This window comes from Tachypleus tridentatus, chromosome 13 (assembly GCF_004210375.1).
Source record: "Tachypleus tridentatus isolate NWPU-2018 chromosome 13, ASM421037v1, whole genome shotgun sequence".
In the NCBI taxonomy this organism is placed as follows: Eukaryota; Metazoa; Arthropoda; class Merostomata; order Xiphosura; family Limulidae; genus Tachypleus; species Tachypleus tridentatus.
Genome location: NC_134837.1, coordinates 48,238,332 through 48,258,779, shown reverse-complemented (window position 1 = coordinate 48,258,779; position 20,448 = coordinate 48,238,332). Strand labels below are relative to the sequence as shown.

The 20,448-nt window shown below is 30.3% G+C and overlaps 1 protein-coding gene across 20 annotated transcripts in view; it reads right to left on the bottom strand.

The window, feature by feature from the left end:
• The window catches only part of LOC143236124 (roundabout homolog 1-like), a 230,007-nt gene that overhangs the window by 46,053 nt on the left and 163,506 nt on the right, over positions 1–20,448 (bottom strand). For 10 of the 20 annotated variants that reach the window (XM_076474403.1, XM_076474396.1, XM_076474402.1 and 7 more), the window contains exons 4-18: positions 18,373–18,511; positions 16,147–16,274; positions 14,596–14,720; positions 14,198–14,357; positions 13,466–13,663; positions 12,937–13,026; positions 12,218–12,379; positions 11,347–11,526; positions 10,669–10,793; positions 10,085–10,322; positions 8,589–8,704; positions 4,175–4,346; positions 3,644–3,844; positions 1,662–1,689; positions 95–229 (exon numbers count right to left, since the gene is read on the bottom strand). In XM_076474403.1, coding sequence (XP_076330518.1) covers positions 95–229; positions 1,662–1,689; positions 3,644–3,844; positions 4,175–4,346; positions 8,589–8,704; positions 10,085–10,322; positions 10,669–10,793; positions 11,347–11,526; positions 12,218–12,379; positions 12,937–13,026; positions 13,466–13,663; positions 14,198–14,357; positions 14,596–14,720; positions 16,147–16,274; positions 18,373–18,511 — 2,197 coding nt within the window. The remainder of the gene's footprint in view (positions 1–94; positions 230–1,661; positions 1,690–3,643; positions 3,845–4,174; positions 4,347–8,588; positions 8,705–10,084; positions 10,323–10,668; positions 10,794–11,346; positions 11,527–12,217; positions 12,380–12,936; positions 13,027–13,465; positions 13,664–14,197; positions 14,358–14,595; positions 14,721–16,146; positions 16,275–18,372; positions 18,512–20,448) is intronic. The other 10 variants (XM_076474408.1, XM_076474411.1, XM_076474412.1 and 7 more) reach the window with 3 other exon arrangements.

Here is a 20,448-nt window from a genome sequence, read left to right as displayed (position 1 = left end):
AAATAAATTCATAAACTTTATTTCCAAAAGCATAAATATGAAGTAAGAGAAAGAAATAAAAGCCCAAATTACTATCCAGTGACTTTCTTTTTACCTGGCATAGTTGAGGTCATTTGCTGAAGTTTCTTTGTTTACAAGTTTGGATTCACTAATATTCTGTCCAATTTTGCCATCAGTAGGATGCCAAGTATGGTTAATCCACAAAGCCTCATGGTTACTGACCCCAGCCCTACATCAAGTGTTAGCACCAGAAAGTAAACAGATTCAGAAAAAGAAACCAAGAAGTTCTGAGAGGCATAAGAACAGCATTAGTAGAGAAACCCCAATACCAGAAAATAGAGATATACTTGTGTTAGCAGAAAAACTTTGCTGATGCCTGATCAATTTCAAACATTTGATTCAGAAGAAACTATAGTTATGTAATAAAACTTCACAGGATGTGTTTTTTATAGCAGTGTCATGTTGTTAATTAAGTTAAAATTCATTATCAGATTTTATTAACTAAAAATATACATAAAAAAACCAAAAACATTTTTTCTCTTAATGATTTTAATACAAAATTTCCAATAATTTTGAAATTAAAAATTACAAAAAATGTTTCTCTTTACACTCATATACCAGTTTGATTTTTTTGTTGTAACATATCATGATGATGATATTTTGGGTATGAAAACAATATGTATACCCTATTCATTACCAAAGTGCAAATTAAAGACAACTGGATTATTTGCAAAAAGTTTTATATTCCAAATATTTATATCACTTTATACTGGAACCTTTGTATAGCAGAAATATATGTGTGTGAAATAGATATCCTATTTGTAAGTAATGGTTGTTTCTTTATTAATTCTATAATGAATCTAAAATTTATACAAGGATTGTAAAATATGAAGATATCCATTCAGTTTTGAATATAGGATTATTGTGTCACAACTAATATCTAAGATAACCAAGAAGTCTGACATTCAAGCTGAGAACATTTGCATCCTAACACAAATATTCTTCATTCCATCTGTTGATAGAGTCCTGAATTGAAGATTGACATCATGCACAAATATACATTTCAAGAAATAATTTTAAAACAAACTGAATAACTATTAACTCTGCTAAGACTGAAACAGGCTACATCTGAGTTACTACAAAGTGAAGATCATTACAATTATGTCACCACTTGAACTTACAATGTCACCTATGATACTTGATGTGTTACATTAAATTTAATGAAGGTATTAATAAAAGCTTAGACATTAAAATTAATTGTACATCATTTTCTTAAAACTGCCATCATTTTTAAACCTACCAAACTGAATGGTCATTCAGATAATAAAGGTGAATCAGAAGTACTGATTTTGGAAGTGGGAAATGTTGAATTAATTCTAATACTGAAGTGATTAATTCCTTCATAAAGAATATGAAGTATAATAGCTTCATTCATTCACTCAACAGATTGTATAGAAGTGGTTTAATCAGAAGTTATTTCAGTCAGTGGATAAACTCAGTGACAATCAGATTAATATTTAATATTCTGGATTAAAAAAGTGCTTCTTTAGGTGAAAAATGATTTTATGAAGTACACACATGGTGTGCTTTTTACTACACCTAGAATTACTTATTTTCCATGTTTATAAAATTTTAAGAAAGCACAGTCCATTAGTTCTTACCTCACATCTTCATTTTTGTGAGCTGCAACTGGAAAAAAAACAAGCAGTATTTTCACTTTATTAGCACTTCAACAAACAGATATATTATAACTTTAAAATTATGGTTGATAAGAAAAAGTGCATCTAAAGATAATAATTCATGATGGATACAGGATTTATCTGGAGTTGGATCAAAAAGCTTCATTTTCACACATTTGGAGAATGTGAGTAACATAAATGAAGAGAGGGTCAGTATTGGATGTAGTGTTCCTCTTCTGTTCCAGTTAAGGGGACTGGGGCTGAGCATCATTTTCTAATAAATTTTACACTTTTAGGATTCTTTCTACTCAGTTTAGGTTCCAAAGATGTTTACCATTTATGAGTAACATCTACATATGTTTTCCTCTACCAGTACCACAACATCATGTCCAGAAAATCAATTAAATTATTTGTAGAATGATCTGTTTTGTTTTGTTTTTCTTTTGGTATGATGCATTTTATAATACTGGAAATATAATGACTGACCCAAAACTTAGAAATGCATATTTAGAGTGCATAATGCTTTTTAATTCTACATAATAAAAAATATTATAAATGGTCTAATTTATCATTTTTACTGATTTCATCCCTACCTAAATAAAATAATATGGTGCACTGGATTCTCCAGGGAGTTTAAGAAACCTTTGAAACTCTTTTACCTCTGCAAGTGATAACAATGCTACAAGAATCTTAATTCTTCGAGCATAATTCAATATATTTGATACTATAAATCATGTTCTTAAATTACATAATACATAACAGTACAAAATAAACTACATTAAGCATATAAAGGAAACATTTCTTCATCATAAAATATCACTGCTGAAAGTTCCTCATGTTGAAATCCCAACACCAACAGTAACACACAGACATTGAAGCAGACAGTAAAAAATTCACTCTTTAAAGACAAAAATTAAATGTTATGAAGCAGTAAATGTTGTTTTTGTTGTCGTTAGAACATTTTCCTATACCTTTCAAGGCTTATAATTCTATGTTGATGTTGTTTCACTGTTTATTTTACCTTTGTGAACTGGTTGTGATTAATGTCTGTGTTTATGTTGCAACTTATTGTGATCAGTACCTGTTGTTACATAGTGATAGAGTGATATTTACCACAGCTGATATAAAGTAATATATCACAAGTATATTTTGACACTGTTTGGTGTTATATAGGTAATGTGATACCATCAAGAACTGATTGTTTTTCTAAAGGGTTTGTAATGGCTCTTTACAATGCAAAATGTTCATACATTCAGATCAAAAAGATATTTTCAGATAGCGACTTTAGAGCCTTCAGGATAGGGATATATCTTGCATTTAAAGATATTGTAAAACCTCTGGGTCAAATTGGGGTACTAGTAACATATAGAAAGAAACCATAAGTTTGTTAGTATGTAGCATGATCATAGTTGGGTGCTTGGCCATATTTTCTTGACTACAGAATTACAGAAGTATATAACTCTCTCTGAGGATTGTACACTATAATCAATAATAACAAGTTAACCAAATACAGCTTTCTATCAAGACCATGCAATAACAACATATTTACCAAAATCACATGAACCAAGACACTTTGACCTGAAGAAGGCCTATTAAAATGTTGAAAAAACTCTAATTAAACCAACTCCGAAATAAAATATCACTTTAGTACATTTGCATTACTTACTACACATTAACAAATTAAAATAGGTTAAAAAAGAATTTTATCTTAAATTTTCAGCTATAGGTCCTTATGTTTTTACAGTGATATTTTAAACATTATGAACATTAAAGTTAGGAATGATACATGTAAAACTGATTTTGTCTAGTGTGAGTTTCTAGATGGAAAAATTTAAACAATGGAAACCAATTATACATGTTTTAATTTTATTACATGTTATTATATTAAGGTATGACCACATAGTTAATGTATTAATTAATGCTTTTTTTACCAAGTGGAAATGAAAATAGATGTTCTGACTTACCAGGGAGGTGGGCTTCTAAAGCTTTCTTCCAAGCCATGCGACGACATAAAAAGAGAACAATAAAGAAGATAGATAAAAGTAGACACAAAATACCACCAATAAGAGCTATAAACCAGGGCTGCTGCAGTGTATCATGGATAGAGCTGGTAAGAGATGTAGATGCTGGGCCACTGTCATGTTGATCATTCAAATAGCTAGAGTCTGAAATGTGGACAAGGTTAATGAATATTATGATTTATTTAATGTAGTTACACATCCTACAAAGATGATGATTTGTTTTTCATGTTTTAAATATAATCTTGCAAAAGCTGAATAAGAACTAACCAATTAGCAAAAATATATTAAAACAAATGTTAATAAAAACATAAAAATATTTTTACACATTTTTTTTGCTTAGAATAAGATTGTTTAATTACTTGCTCTTCCAAGAATAAGTACTCAAAATAAAAGAACATTAATGTTCAAAATAATATTCAAGAGTAAAATTAGAGTTTTGAAATTCATTTTATCTTGTGATTTTTGACAGCTTACCCATAACTAATGCTACAGGGGCACTGAAAGGTCCATTGCCAACAGACGTAAAGGCCACTGCTTTAACACTATACTTATGGCCAGCTGTGAGATTATAAACAGTAATTAAAGTTGTGTTGCCATTGGTGGTAATATTTGAATGCAGTTGAGAAGTGTTCTTCAGAATGTGAATCTGCAAAGAAATTCAATAAATGTGTCTTTTTACAATATTGAGATAGCAGTTAAGTAAATACAAGAAATAAGTTATCCATGCTCTGACTGTAAATTGACATGCAACTTATTATCCATTCAAAATTTCCTTGAATAAGCATTACCAATGTCCACATCAGCTGTAATCATAAGAAAGTAGTAATTTAATCTTTACCATTTTGATATTTCACATGTAATATCTATATTAGCTTTCTCTGATGAAGCTGTATTATTTAGTTTCCTGTGTATGTTTTGAAGAAACTTTTCTAGATTGTGCTTTGACGTTTTAAAATTAATTTATACTTTGTGAAAAACCAAGCTACCAGTATTTGTCAAGCAAGCATCTGTTGGCTAATAATCATCCATAACTATCATACATTATCCCTATCAAACATAAATCAAATAACCACTTATTCTTACCATATGAACACTCTTCTCTTTAAAAGTCTACATCAGTAGTATGAAATAGCAAATTCTACTTTTATTTTGTTATGGTTTTATGTATTATTCACCAATTATTCCTTCTATCATTTAGTTAAACTAAGAATGTTTTATCAAAATGCTAACTCATCTTCTAGCTAGACAATGTTGAATTTCAATATGTATGTATTATGAAACTGACAAAAGTCTCCCCTAGCACTGGCATACAGATATTAATATTGTTGTGAAACATTATGTCAATTAGTTAGTCACATGAGATGTAAGTTCATGATCTAACCACCAAACAAAAACCTTGCCTTATGCTTAAATAAGTTAGTTCACAAGATATAATTAAAATGTTCTATTGCTGAGTGCTTGATATTGCTATTAATCTTGGACTTATTTAAATTTAAAATGAAAAGAAAAACTTAATTCAAAAAAATTTCTTTTTCTTTTGGTTTTACTTCCTGATTCTTTTATTTAATAAAATAATAATTAACTTTGATATGTATGTATATATTGTATTTTTTTTTTTTATTAACACTAGTATCAAATCCTGGCTAGGCACTGATTTATTAACTGTGTTTTTGATAAGTGATAAACTTTACATTCCAACTGTTTTGGATTTCTGTGGTTGTCAATGTTTAATAAGTTTGTTTTTTGTTTGCCCTGATTGCAGCAATGTTTATTTTGTCTGTTACAGTATTGCAAGATAACATATGATTTTGTAACTCAACAGTCAGTCATACAACAATGACTGATGTTAAGCTTAATCCTGCACAATATGTTTAATGCAAACTTGTTCTTTAGCAAGAAATATTTATAGTATTGTAAATAACTGACATTAGTATACTGAAATGAAATGTATAAATATTTAATTAGAGATATCAGAAGGAATAAGAGTTGGACAGCTGTGTGTCTGTTAGTGTTATTAAGAGAATTAAGTTATCTGTATTTATTTGAAATGTGGAATGATAGATCAGTATTCCTACCACTCAATACATATGTTATTTGTTTAGTTTACATGACATAAACAGTTTCAGGGAACAAGCAAGCTAATTAAGCAAGTTGTGCCATCCTAGTACAGGGTGTTCCGAAAGTCACTGTGCACTTATATATTTATTAACAGACATGTTTCAGTATAGAATACAGGAGGTAAATATGAACGACAATTATAAACAATGTTGAAAGTGACCCCCATTGGCATCAATACAAGCCTGGATCCTTCTTATTTTGTTTCTAAACACCGCTATCAGTTGCTGGCTTGAAATAGACTGAATAAAATATAATTACAAAACTGCACAGTGACTTTCCAAACACCCTGTATAATGTGAATATGGGAATTGTCACAGTTTTTAAAGAATAAAACTGTAAGTATGTTCAAAAAGTATATATTCTAGTGAACATTTAAAAAACATGGATACTTTTGTTTTCATTTTTAATTGGAGATATAATAATTAATTAATTAATGAAAACATTGCAACTGGTTACAAATTATAAGAATTATAGTAAAAAGACCTTTCAAAGCTCATTATTGGTGTATAGCTCATGAGATGGGGAGTGCTCAGTAATTAAATAAAAATACTAGGCCTTCTTATCTGATTAAATTCACATACAGGAGTGGTTTTATTTTTTTGTATATAAACCACAATAGTTACAAGTAACAAACATACACCAATGGTGTTAAGGTTTTAGACAACTAGGAATCTCTTAGCATAGTTTACATTTAATATCATGATGTTTTCTACCATTCCTTGAGTTTCAGCAAAAAATTAAGTAGCATGCAGGTGTTGTGTTATCAATTCAATTGTAAGCAATCACTCTACATTCATTAGCAGTCACACTTATTTTTCTTGAAGACCAAGAAAGATTAAAATTATTGGTAACAGTTTAGAACTATATATGCATATCAAATGTGGTTGGATCTGTGCATCTGAGCTTTCCAATTGCAGTCAATAAGTGACCAAGACCTGGAAGTATTGTAATGCACTAAATATTTTATGGTAGTATATACAAATGTTGACCTATTACAGTATCAGTTATAATCTATATTTAAGTTACATGAAGAAAAAAATCTAGTTTCCCCTGAATTTCTCTCATACTTTAATTTCCTTATCTCTATATGTATATTATATGCTCTCCAAAGTATGAAAAACATTTAACATAGTTGAGAAAACAGATCATTTTGTGAGCTTAATAAAGGTTCACCAATATTTACATTAGTTAACTCAGACCTAACTTTCAAGTAAACATTTCTTTCAAAGTTATAGTTCTGTCATCTATGATTGTTCTTATAATTTTAACTGCTTTGCCTCAATGTGTAATGTTTGTATCATGAAAGCACACCAAAGTTTGGAAGATTTAATTTCTCATAAATACAGTTTTTGTTAAATTTACTATGAGTTTGAACATGGTCAGGATTCATGTTGAATAACATTAAGCATGTTCCCATAACAATAAGACAAGTATAATATTGAAAATATCAAATTATACATTCTGTTTTAACTGTTTTGTTAAGCTGTTTGAATATATCCGAACAAACATTTATATCCACTGACAGCAAAATTCAAATGTACCCCATGGTTACCAAAAAACATTTCCCTCTTCTCCAACATCCAGGAATATCCACTTTACTTGAAACGATCACCAAACCTGTGTGCACAGTGCCATCTGTGTTTTACAATTGTTTCTATACCTCAGCAGATTGACCATGTGGTAGTGTGTACTTAAATTTTAATTCTGTGTTTTGGAGCTGATTTTATTGATTTATAAGTGACTTACTAACGTGTTACATTTGTTATACTTATCAGTAACATGCAGGATTTATAGCATATATCCTCTTGCATGCTGATATGTCATAGTCTTTCAAATTTGCTGAAATAAGGCACTTTACGTGGATAATTGACAATTTTTGGGAACCATCCTCAAAGTTAATTATACAGTGAAAGGGTTTATGTGCTGTATTACAAAAGTCATTTTGAAATCCTAAGCTCATACAAATATTGATTAGAAAGCTTTCTATTTGCTTTCTAAACATGATATTTGTCTTCCATTACATAAATGCCTTCAGTCAAACTTAACAATAGTCAGGCTTGCTCTGTTATTAATCAATACATATAAAACTGAAGAATAAGGATATATTTTTATGCTTTCAAAACTAGGAATTTGCCATTCTACAGTACACTGCCAACGCCATAATACTGAACAAAAAATAGTTTTTTAATATCTTGTTGCATAAATAGTGTAAATGACCAGTACATTGCAAACACATATTCAAACTGTTATTTTTTCAACTGTAGGAGACACTTTGTACACGACTGTGTATCACAGGACTATATCTAAGATAACAAACATTTTAACACAGCTTTATAATGATCTTATTATGTATAAGCTGTATCTATATAAATATGATAGTACTGTCTATTGTCTGTCTAGGTATAAATACTGTGTAGGGTGTGAATGGAGCTTCATCAAAACTGGTATGAATGCTCCTTAGATTCATGCAAGAGTACATACAAATTTTAAGTTTTGCATTTTGTGATATTTATGGGCATTTTATACAACCACTAATTTGCTTCCTGTAGAGAGATCTTCACCAAATTTGGCATGAAGGTTTGTTCGGTACACACTGAGAAAACATATAACTTTGCAGTTTAACATTTTGTGTTTTGCAGTTTTTATGAGCATATTTTACAGTTTCATACAAGGAATCAACTTTTCATGTACTTTTATTAATAATGAATGTATACAACTTTTGTCCATGGGACAAGCATTCCAGCTCGTATCCCAATAAATTTCTACTTACATTGTAGCCTTGTAAAACTCCATTTCTATGTTGAGGTGGAGGAGATGACCAGGATATTACAGCCACTGTCAAATTTTTTAATTTTACATTAAGATTGTCTGGTGGTGCAGATGGCACTATAAATGTGACAAAAATACAGAAATTTAGGGTTAAAGGTGATCATAAAGGAATCAATAATTTTGTTACAACTGTTATACAATAATGAAGACATAAGTTCAATAACATTCAATATCTTGTGACTGTCAAATGCATCTCAATACACAACTAAATTAAAAACAAATATTCTTGTAAATTGAAAAACGCCATATAATGTTGAAAATATATATAGTTTACTATAACTCATATTAAAGACATTAAGATGAACTACAGCAAAATAAAGTTAGATAATTTAATTGCTCAATGACAAAAAACTGTAAGGGTAAAAAACTATATAGGGTAATGCAAAAGTTACCAACAACCATGATTTTCTAGTTTTTGCCCTTATAGATGTTGAAAATGGGCATAATTGATATCACAACATGTTCTTACAAGGTTATTAATGTCCTAACCAATTACTGCAACAAGAAAAACTGAATTCAGTCAGTAAAATATAAACATGATTTAAAAAAAGCATGATAAAATAAGCCTTGGAAATATCATGGTAGTGCATGATTTTGTTTACTTATGCAAGTGAAGGAAGAAAAACTTACACGATATACTAAAAACATGTGACTGAAACATAGTAATTCTAGGAGGATTGGGGTGTCACCCAGAAAATGAGACTTTTGTAGACTTTAAACAGAGCAATTCCAAAAATATACATGGTACATTTATATATGGTTCTTTTTAAATTATCAAAACAATGATGTAGAAAATGGGAAACCTGCCACCTTTTAACCTACACTTGTACAAGTGCATCAAAATGAGTAACGTTATTCTAAGAAAAAGCAGGAGAATGCATAAAATTTAATCCAGAATCTAAGAGTTTCCAGGGCCCTAAAGCAAATACTGGACTCTTGCCACAATGGCTGCATCTGTGGTACACATTCTCTTGCTTTCTCTTGCTTTGCCCTCCAATTTTAATTTGTCTTCTACATCTCTGCAACAGGTATTATTAACCTGCCTCCACCAGTCTTAGAACTGTGTGTTATCCTGAATGTATATTTTAATATTTAGTCAAAACATTAAAAGTATGAAAACCATTTTGTGAAATTTAATTTGATATTTCTAATGAAGATGAAGTAAACATGTGCAACATTAAATATGTATTATTTTCTGAAAATTCCAAAACAACCATAAAAAATTACTTAGTTTTAAGTATTACTGTGCTACTATTTTTAAACTTTTTAATTTATAAAAGAAATCAGTAGAAGAAATCGGAAAATATTTTATCTTAATTTCAAATTCTGGCAGTCACAGCAATAAAGATATGGGATATGATGCATTCATATGGTTGGGAATTTTATTATGTTTTAACACAGTTACATATTATTACTGTAGATTAACTTAATGCTTACCATCTTCTAGAGTTTGGGCGTTACGTGAGTTGCTTGGTGGACCTTCTACACTTTTATAGAACGGAACAAGAAAGAATTCATATTTGGTGAACTTTCTGAGGCCAGTCAGTACATATGAGGTTGCAGCACCATTCAAAACTGTGACCATGTTGTATTTTTGTGATCTACCGCTAGAGTCACGAAACCGTATGTAGAATCCTTCAATGTAACCCAGGTTACCTTGAATCTGTGGAAAATGCTGACAAGTTACATTTTAATTTGTGAGGTATTTTATGATGCTTATCTTTTTTATTTCTGTCATTAAGTTTTTCAAATAAAATTTCTGTTAAGTCTCTGTTTACTGAATATGTAACTTTGTGCCTTTATAATATAAAATGAATGATAAAAAAAAAAGTTAAACCTTTAGTTTCCTACATATTTCCTCTTATCTTCAGATTGAAAACAAATTCTCAGTAATGTTAAAGTTGATACTATATGAGAGATACTAAGATACAATGTTTTTCACCAAGTTAAACACATTTTTAAATAAGTAAGGTATTGTAATTTAAGGTTTCAGTTGAAGAAACTTCTGACTCTTCACTAACCTCCCACACAAGCTTCACAGCTGTTGAGCTTATGGCTCGAGCATCTTTCAACTTGACTATGCTGGTACTGAGGTAATAACGGGCTTCTTCAAGATCATATTCAGGTAAAATATGTGATGGTAAGCCTGACAGGAAATCAACCAGAGCATAATACATATATTAACAACAAGATTAATAGTTCTTCATGTGGAAGAAGATATGGATCACCATTTACAATAAAAGTACTACAGTAATGTATTTTAGCTTAAATCTAAAAGGTACAAAAACACCAGCAAAACATGCATCAAACCATAAACATAGATATGACACTTCATCTTCAGTCCACAAATGGATAAGAAAAGACAGAATAAAAACTAAAGTGAGTTGAAATCACAAGAAATGATGATGATAAACTAATCACTCAAACACAGTACAGAGTTTAAAACAGCAACAACCAGGAAAGTTTACTTTCAGAGTAGTTTGTTAGAAATTCTTGCATGCCAGTTCAAAAATTACTGTTACATCATTAACCAAGGTCAAAGTCATAATTCAATTTGATATTTCAATTCATATAGCAACAACTTAAGCTAAAAATAGGTAAAATCCTGCTCATTATAAGTATTTATTTACTAACATTTTATTTCAAAACTGGTAATACCTTAACATGTAAAAATGGTCTATGTTCAGTATCAAACTTACCAAGAGTACAAATAACGTCAGAAATCTCACTTGGCACACTCAGTCCATGAGAATTCTCTGCACGAACTAAGAAAACGTAGCGAGAATCTGGTCGTAAGTTGTGAACAACAAAACTTTCTCTCTTCACACGATGTGCTGCTACCATCCAGCCTCTTTTCAAATCACTACTGTAGTATTCAACTAGGACAGATTGAAGCATATTAAGTGGCATGAAAAGTTAAATACACAATTTAGGCACAAGTTAGTAATGCACATACTGGAACAAAGAAATTTTATTCTTAAATAAGATGTAATCAAATAAATGATTCTTGATAGTATATTTAAAGTAATCAAAACTATCTTAACATCATTTGAAATATTGAAGTTTTTTTTTATGAATTATATATAATTTACCATTATGGTTTAATAAGAGAACATTAGTTATTAAAAGGTCAAGTAAAGGGGTATAGAGACAAAAATAATAAGTTGAAATGTAACTTCTATAAAATGTTTTTCTGTATAAAAGTTTTAGAAATAACTACTTTTAAGGAGAGTATCACTGAACTGCCGTAAGTAAAATCTATTATTTTACAAATGTGTATTAACCTGCTTGAATATTTCAGAAAAAAACATCATATATAGCACAAATTCAACAGACTGTGTGTTATCGGTAAATCTAGGTTAATAAAAACAGCTTATCAGTTACAACCTAATGACAACACTAGTTGTGAAAGATGATATACATGAATTTTTAATGTTTGCTCCTATACTGCCACTGGTACAATAACTGTGTACATGAATTGATGATTTTTTTCTTCTTTTACTGTTTAATGATGCCTAAACTAGAAACAAATTGTGGAGTGAAAATGCGAAAACTTCTACAAGTACCAACCAGTATATCCAATAAGTGGTGATTCACCAAGTTTTGAACTCCTTAGCCATCTCAGTGTGATAGATGTTTCTGTGACATTGATTGCTGTTGGTTTACCAGGAGGACCAGGAAAAGTAGATGGGTCAAACATTCGATGAAAAATAGCATTAGGATTCCGAGGAGCTAAAATGTAATATACAAATGGATATTTTATTCTAGTATGTGAATTAGAGATTTAAAACTTGACAGCTGAATTAAAATTTGAGAATGCAACAAAAAGAAGTTTTGATTGGTTATTAAGATTTATATATTAGAAATATTTTTTTATGTATAAACATTTATAAACTAATTTAAACAGATAATTTCAAATTAATGGGAAAAATATTAATTTTCTGAGTCATAAAATATTTATGATGTTTTTATATTTAAACTTATTTAAGCTTTCATATGCATAAAAATATTAAACCAAACTGGTGTTAATTATAAGTCATTATATATTTTAAAACTAATATAATATATTCTCTAAAATGTCAGTGTCACAAGATGTTATTTGTTTGGCACAAAATATAATAAAATACAACTTCTAAGTCCACAAAGGTAAATTTTTTTATAATTATATTAAAGTAGATAAATATAACTAATGTTAATTAAGTAATTTAGAATATAACTTTTACTATTATCCCTTTTCACAAGTATATCTGTAGAAGATAGAAGAGTAAGAGAAAAAATGTTTTATTCACATTCAACGGACAAGGTAGCACTCCATGAAGTCTCTCCACTTTCACTGGAAGCAGTACAAGTGTACAACCCAGAATCTAGTGGTTGTAAATCTAAAGGAAATTTTATTATTTGTTAAACAATTTTATCATTTAGAAAATTTCAATGTAATATTTGTCTCAGTCAAACACGATTTTTTTTGTATTTATAAATACTTTGATTTAATATAAAGGAAACAATTGCACAGGGAAATAATTTCTTAGTATAATCTGGGTTAAATGTTTAACAACATAAAGTTGAAATTAACTTCTTTTGTTTCAAATTGAAGTTTATAGAAATTTTATATAAAGCCTTGTTTTATTATTTTGATTTGCCCCTGTCTAGGGTTGCCAATAAGGGTCGAATTTCCTGAAACTGAAATAACTCAATGACAAGTGGTGATTGAATGATAAATTGAGTTTCACATTTATTTTCAGTGTTTTTTTTTATCTTATTCATCACAAGGAAATATCAGTTAAGAAAATATGAATAAGATATTTATGTAACACTAACCATCAATTTGTAGGGTTCCACTGTCTAGAATAGAAAATCTTGGATTGTTAACATCCACAGAAGCTGAGTTAAAAAACCACTGGATGTTTGGACCTGGAATTCCTTCAGCTTCACATGGCAACATAGCCATGGTATTCTGGGGCAGGGTTTGATTGGCAGGCCCTAACCGAATGATTGGAGGAGGTAGATCTGCTATAGCTGTAATTATCACAATATTCAAATTAAAAGTAAGTTCAAAATGAATCTATTAAAATAATGCTTGAATAAGTACACTGAATTTTATAGCAAAAACGCCTTACTGATACTTGATTTTCAAAATGTGATTTTACATTTAGTATTGTAATAAAATATTAACATAAGAATTCAGTACTTTTTGTGTTATTGAATATTACTTCTTGCTTGTTAAGAGGTCTTTTCTCAAAAGAGAAAGTAGTACCTTTCCTTCATGTTTGTGAAACATCAGTTGTGTATTTATTTATTATAATATGTAGATTATCTGCAGATTAAGATTATAATACACTATGAAATTTTACAGGAAGAGACTTCATGATTCTGTATCAAAAGATGGAAAACTATTGACTGGACCTGATATTCTTCAGTAAGATATTTGTTGTGTTCTTACCTATTGTTCTTATATATAAGGGGATTAAACTTCTAGAACAGAAAATGTTTTGATATATCTTGTATTTGATTTTGAGGTAATTCATACAATGTTTAATACTACTAAATTACCAGTGACATCCAGATGAGCTTTTGTCATTGTTGATGCCACAACAGATAAAGCTGAGCATACATAATAGCCCTTATCTTCTTTGATGACACCAGAAATAATAAGAGTTCCAAGTGAGGTGACAGAAAATCTGCCATAAGAGTTACCAGGAAACATCAGTGCCTAAAGTCCAAAAAAAGAGGGTTTCAAAGTCAAAATCATATTTGCAATCACTCATAGTGGTACTTGAACTCTTATAAGTCCATCTAAGAGCTTATAAATGAACACATTTCAAATGCTGTGCTATTATTTAATATAAGCTTTAACAGTAGTAAATAAAGTTAATATCTTATACTTTTTAACCTGTGGCTAATATGTTTTTTTGCATGAGCCAAATAAATAATCAATAACTGCCTGTTACCTGGTTGCCTTCTTTTGTCCAAAATACAGAAGGAGGTGGGTTTCCAGAGGCCACACATTCATATTTTGCTATCCCATTTAGACCAACCCGTTGATTTTTAGGCTTCACAACAAAAGATGGTCGAGCTAGATCATTAAAAATTTTAAAGCTCCTTATTGTTGAACAAGTCTTCAAGTGAAAAAAGAAGACAATGAAGATTTTAAAATAAAAAAATTACTTCTTTAAGAAAAAATGTTTATTGTTATAAAATTTATTCAACAAGTTTTCTAAAAAGATAATGACAGTACAGATTTAATATTTTACAAGATTAAGCAACAACTGAAAGCATACTTGATTCCTACTGCAAAATTATTTGTGGAATGAGCTATAGTTTGTACTGCTAGGAGAGATGCAAAATATTATTCTAGCTAAAGATAAAACATATTTGGTTAAGCTGTACATCAAAGTGTGAAAAAATTATTATCTTGATATCACAACATTTCAACATGATACAGATACGTCATGAAAATATTTCATGGTGTTTCCTGATTATAACTATAATGATAAACCAACCATCCAGAGAGTTGAGAAAAATGTCAAGATGAATTTTGCTTACTAGGCTATAGTTTCAACTTTATAACTTAGTTGTTTGCTAGAGGAAGTTGGAAGTCATGATGATGACTATATGTAGGAAGTTCATAAAAGTAGTCTTAAAAGTGCCTATAAAGTTCATGATTATGTAATAATCTAGAATTTTTTGTGGAATATGAAAAAGTATGAATATATTTTAAATACAGTTAATTAGTGTTTGATGATTCATTGAGAATTTAATGACTCTAAAAGTTCATTGTCAGAAAAGTGGTTCATTGACATTTATTGTATCTATTCAGTTACTCGAACAATTAGATAAAAAATTAGGTCAGTTTAATTGTGACTTAGGCATTTTTACCATTTATCAATGAAATTTCTGTTAAATGTTATTAATATTATTTACAGAGGTATATGTTGAAAAGTTTTATATTTGATAGTTACTGCAGCAAATGTTAAAGAACAATTGAGTTAGTTTGCTATCGGTATGTGGACTGTATCTGACATTATTTTTGCCAAATAATCCAAATAGAACCCATTAAACGATAGAATATTTTACACCAATTCTACTATTTTAGCATGCTGATATCACTAAACCAAAAGAAATAGCTATCTTATTTTATGACTGAGTGCCAGTAAGATATGAAAACTAAACAATTAGCTACATATCCAAGTCAACATGTCAGTTACGTTAAGAGATGCAAGTATAAACGTAAATGCATGCCATATCACTCAGACATCTCAAAATGGTACTCAAAAGTGGATGAATTCTAGAAAGCAAGAAATATCAGACTTTTTTGTATTGTACAAAAGCCTCCTACAATGAAAACTGTGCTGCATAACGATAATTTAAAACAACATAATCTATGTAGGACTAACCTTTCACAATTGCATTATTACCATATATTTGGAGCACCACTTTCCATAGGTTGTTTCTAAAGTATAGTATTTTATTTACCTACTATTTAAATACACCCCACTTACAATGAACTGTGAGAGTTGCTGATCCTGATGCCGTGCCAACGGCATTCTCAGCTTCACAAATGTAAAGCCCTTCATCTTCTGTTCTAACCTGTGTGATTCTTAGACTTTTGTTTTCTTGAATCTGAGCTCTAGAAATATAACCAAGAGAAAACATTACGCTTTTAAAACATTGAGTCTAGTCAACTGTTTAAATGCTAACAAAAAATAGCAATCTACATCAAATAGATTTCATATTTCAACGAACAGCTTTCTATATGAACACCACTGTAAAATTTTCAATATGATTAGCATAATCTATCAACTATTCATTTTAGTTTATCAGGTGTGTAACAAATTTACGTTCAATATAGATCTTAAAGAACAAGAGGATATTCTGGGTAGAATCAAACAGACTAATATTTTATGAATAAAATAAATACCTCAAGTTGTTGAAATTAACTCATTCTTATATTTGAATCCCGAATAATATTCTACTTATGAATGGAAAATTTTAGTCTAACTTGAAGTTTCCTCCAATTTTAAAACATTACCCCGTAATTACTGGTATATAGTAAATTATATTCCAAACAAATATTCCAGTTCGTATATAACATATATTACTAAAAGTGCCAGTGTAGAAATCAAATAATAGTTGGAAGATTTTATTAAAATAATTAAGAGTAACGACAGACTTGTAAAATTATTTTATAACATTTGTTTCCGTAATATAGTTCTCTACAGAATTATAAATATAAGTTCAAAACATAGATGTTTTCTTCTAACAAAAATTTAAAGTCTTCGCTGACTATGATAAAATAAAGCAAGAGATGGCGCTAAAGGCATGCTTAGTCATATCGTGTGATGACATTTTATATTTTATATGATAATATACAAATATTATAGTTCCTTTGATTGAAGCCGATTCACTACTTCAAAATGGCATAGTTAGGTACATTAACTATTGTATTAAAATTCTAAATACTGCATCAACTTAATATAATGAAATCTACAAGAGTAGATTTGTCGAACGCTAAATAAATGTAAGACTCCGTATCTTAGAACGGCTGGTATGGGTATCAAATCAATGCCCGACATGGCCAGGTGGGTTAAGGCGTTTGACTCGTGATCTGAGAGTCGCGGGTTCGAATCCTCGTCACGCCAAACATGGTCGCCCTTTCAGCCGTGGGGGCGTTATAAGGTGACGGTCAATCTTACTACTCATTGGTAAAACAGTAGCCCAAGAGTTGGCGGTGGGTAGTGATGACTAGCTGCCTTCCCTCTAGTCTTTCACTGCTAAATTAGGGACGACTAGCCCTCGAGTAGTTTTGCACGAAATTCAAAAATTAGCTTTTAGTTTACGAATTACGTGTCGAACGCCTTAACCCAACTAGCCATGCCGGGCCTAGCTTTTAGTATCTAAACCAAATATTGAAGAGATATAGCTTTGTCTTCGTACAATGTTATGCAAACTATAATCAATGACATGCCCTCGAAAATTAATCCTGTATAGTTGCCTAATTAAGGTGCAATTTCAAAAGAACAATATTTAAATAATAATCGTCCCCCCCGTCACATAACTGTATGCCTGCGGACTTATAACGCTTAAAACCGGTTTCGATACCTGTGGTTGGTGGAGCACAGATATCCTTTTGTATAGTTTTGAGCTTAATAACAAATAACAATAACTATTACATAATATTTTAAACTGCCAAACAAAAATATGTGAGCCGAATGAGTGACATTAAACTAACGAATGTTAATCGGAACCCATCTTCTTCTGGTACAGGTCAACCACTTAATGTCAACTGAAATTTCTACGATGAAATACAAAAATAAGTACTCAGAATATTTTAGAAACCAAAATTAAATAAAATCAGAAGTACAGGAGAAGAGGCCTCTTTTTGCAATGTTAACTAAGGTATCCCATAAGTAAGAACCAAGGAGGGACAAAAAACAAATAAAAGCAAGTAATTTCAATAGAAATTAAGATATGAATAAGCACTGATATATACCAGATACATGCATATACAGATTACCAAACTTCAAAATGTAAATTTGCTGTTTGACAATAAACATATTCATTCACAGCACTCCATTAGCAAATTATTGAGTATTTATTGTCATTTTTATAAGTGCAAAGCCAGACAATTGATCATCAGCACTGTGCTCATCGCAAGTATTAAATCCTGGATTTTAACATTATTAGTCCTCAAGCTTTTAATAAAACAGTCGAAAACCCATACCAACCTTCCTATAGGCATTTTCCCATCTCTTCTGCGCCAGGTAACTGAGGGTGTAGGATCACCGTCCACAAGACAGGCAAAGTCTACATTTTGACCAGACAGTGCCAAAATATCTTCTGGTTCCTTGATAAAATACGGCTTTACTAAAACAGAAATAGAAAATGTTGGTAAACACAGCTCTAAATATTATTTCACTAAACATACCTTGATATAATACGTAGCTTATAACCAAGGATTAATTGGTTATTACCTGCAAGGAAAGTGAGACTATTGTACGGTTGTTTCATTAGAATTTCTGTGCAATGTTAGTTAATGATAAGATTATACCACAAAGATAAATTCGAGGGAACGAATTATCGTATCAGATGTTACTATATCACAGATAGTCCTGTTTATTGAGAAAAGAAAGACTAAAAACATATATTTCTATATTATATTCATGTATGTATGAAACCACAACTCAAACGTAACTCCAAATATATTTATGTTTTGTAATAATAATACCAAAAGCAATAAGTTTGGAAGATAAATATTTTTTGTAGTTATAAATTTCTTTCAAGCTACTAATCCGAGAAAGAGATCCAACGTCGATCGTCAACATGTACGTAAATGATATTCAGTAAGACTAAAATAACTTCCTTCAAACCTGCTCAAATTAAGTTAAGTTAAACAAACGATATATACTTTCCCAGATGTTTCAGCGATGCAATGAACAGAATTCAAAACGCAAGAGGTGAGGAACAAGAAGATAAAATACAGAAGGAAATTTATGATAGTACAGAATCTAGAAGAGCATATGAAAGAGGCGATAATAACATGGAGACGAACATGTGGATGTAACAGGTAGCTAGAAAGATCAATAGAAAGAGAGAATAATAAATGGATAGACGAACAAACAGATGAAATACACCATTAAGTTATTCATACGAATAGGAATAAGCATGACAAGATAGAGAGCCAGATTTCTCATTTGAATTGCACAAACAGGTTTGTTTACTTTGAACATGCACCAGCTCAGCATGTTTGTGCAAATATTAGTGAGAATGTTTCAGACAGTATACCACATGTGGCATAGCTTATACAAGTAATGCAGTGCATTAAGTTCACTACGATTCATCCTCTTATGTTACAGCTCTATAAGAATAGATTTCAACACGTTTACGATGAACATTTGTGTACCAACACGAGTCTATAAATTGTTGCCTTTCAGCATGAAGCCGATACTTTAAATAACTGGGGACTAAGCAAGTATTAATAAATCGTATTAACCTCCCTACCAACTTTATGTATCAAAGCATGACTGTTTAAAGCCACATTTACAAGGAGGAGAAGGGTATTACCTATTTGAAGCATTATGGTACATGTTTTAAACTGCCATCTATGGTTTTAAAAGTGTATTGAAAATTCAGTATTTCATATTCACGACAATGATGCTATGATTATCTGTAATCGTTCCATATTTTGATCTGCTGACCAGAGGAAATACAATCAATGAGCAGCTCCTTACTATCCATTCTAAAGGATTGATTGTTACTCTCATTACACAACCATAGCTTAGAGTGTGGGAAATATTTGAAGAGATCACATAGCTCAAGCATAGGGCCACTCGTATTTTATATAGGTAGGAGTCAGTACTGAATCATGAATGTTCAATAAAGGTTTAATTCTTTACTTACTGCATTAGGTTTGGAGCTGTAGCTTTAAAATATGGGTGACAAATCGCAACGCACACATGAAACTCAAAGAAACGAGATCTGGAGTAAAAGATTTTGTTGATGATTTCATTTGTTTGTTGTAAATAGAAATAGTATGTGTGGATGACAACCAAACGAAATTTAGATATATATAACAATAAAATATAAATAAAACAACGTTTATCATAGTCCTAGCAATGTGATGCCATCTGTTGTTTGTTTCACTCTCCGAAAGACAATGTAAAAACGGTTATGAGCAGTGTCATCAAAATTGCAACGTGAATTGATATTAACGTTTTATTTAAATATTTTTCTTGTCATAAATAAAGATCAAAGTAAAAGGTTTTAGATATTACAGCGATTATTTGTAATTCATTTTGAAAATA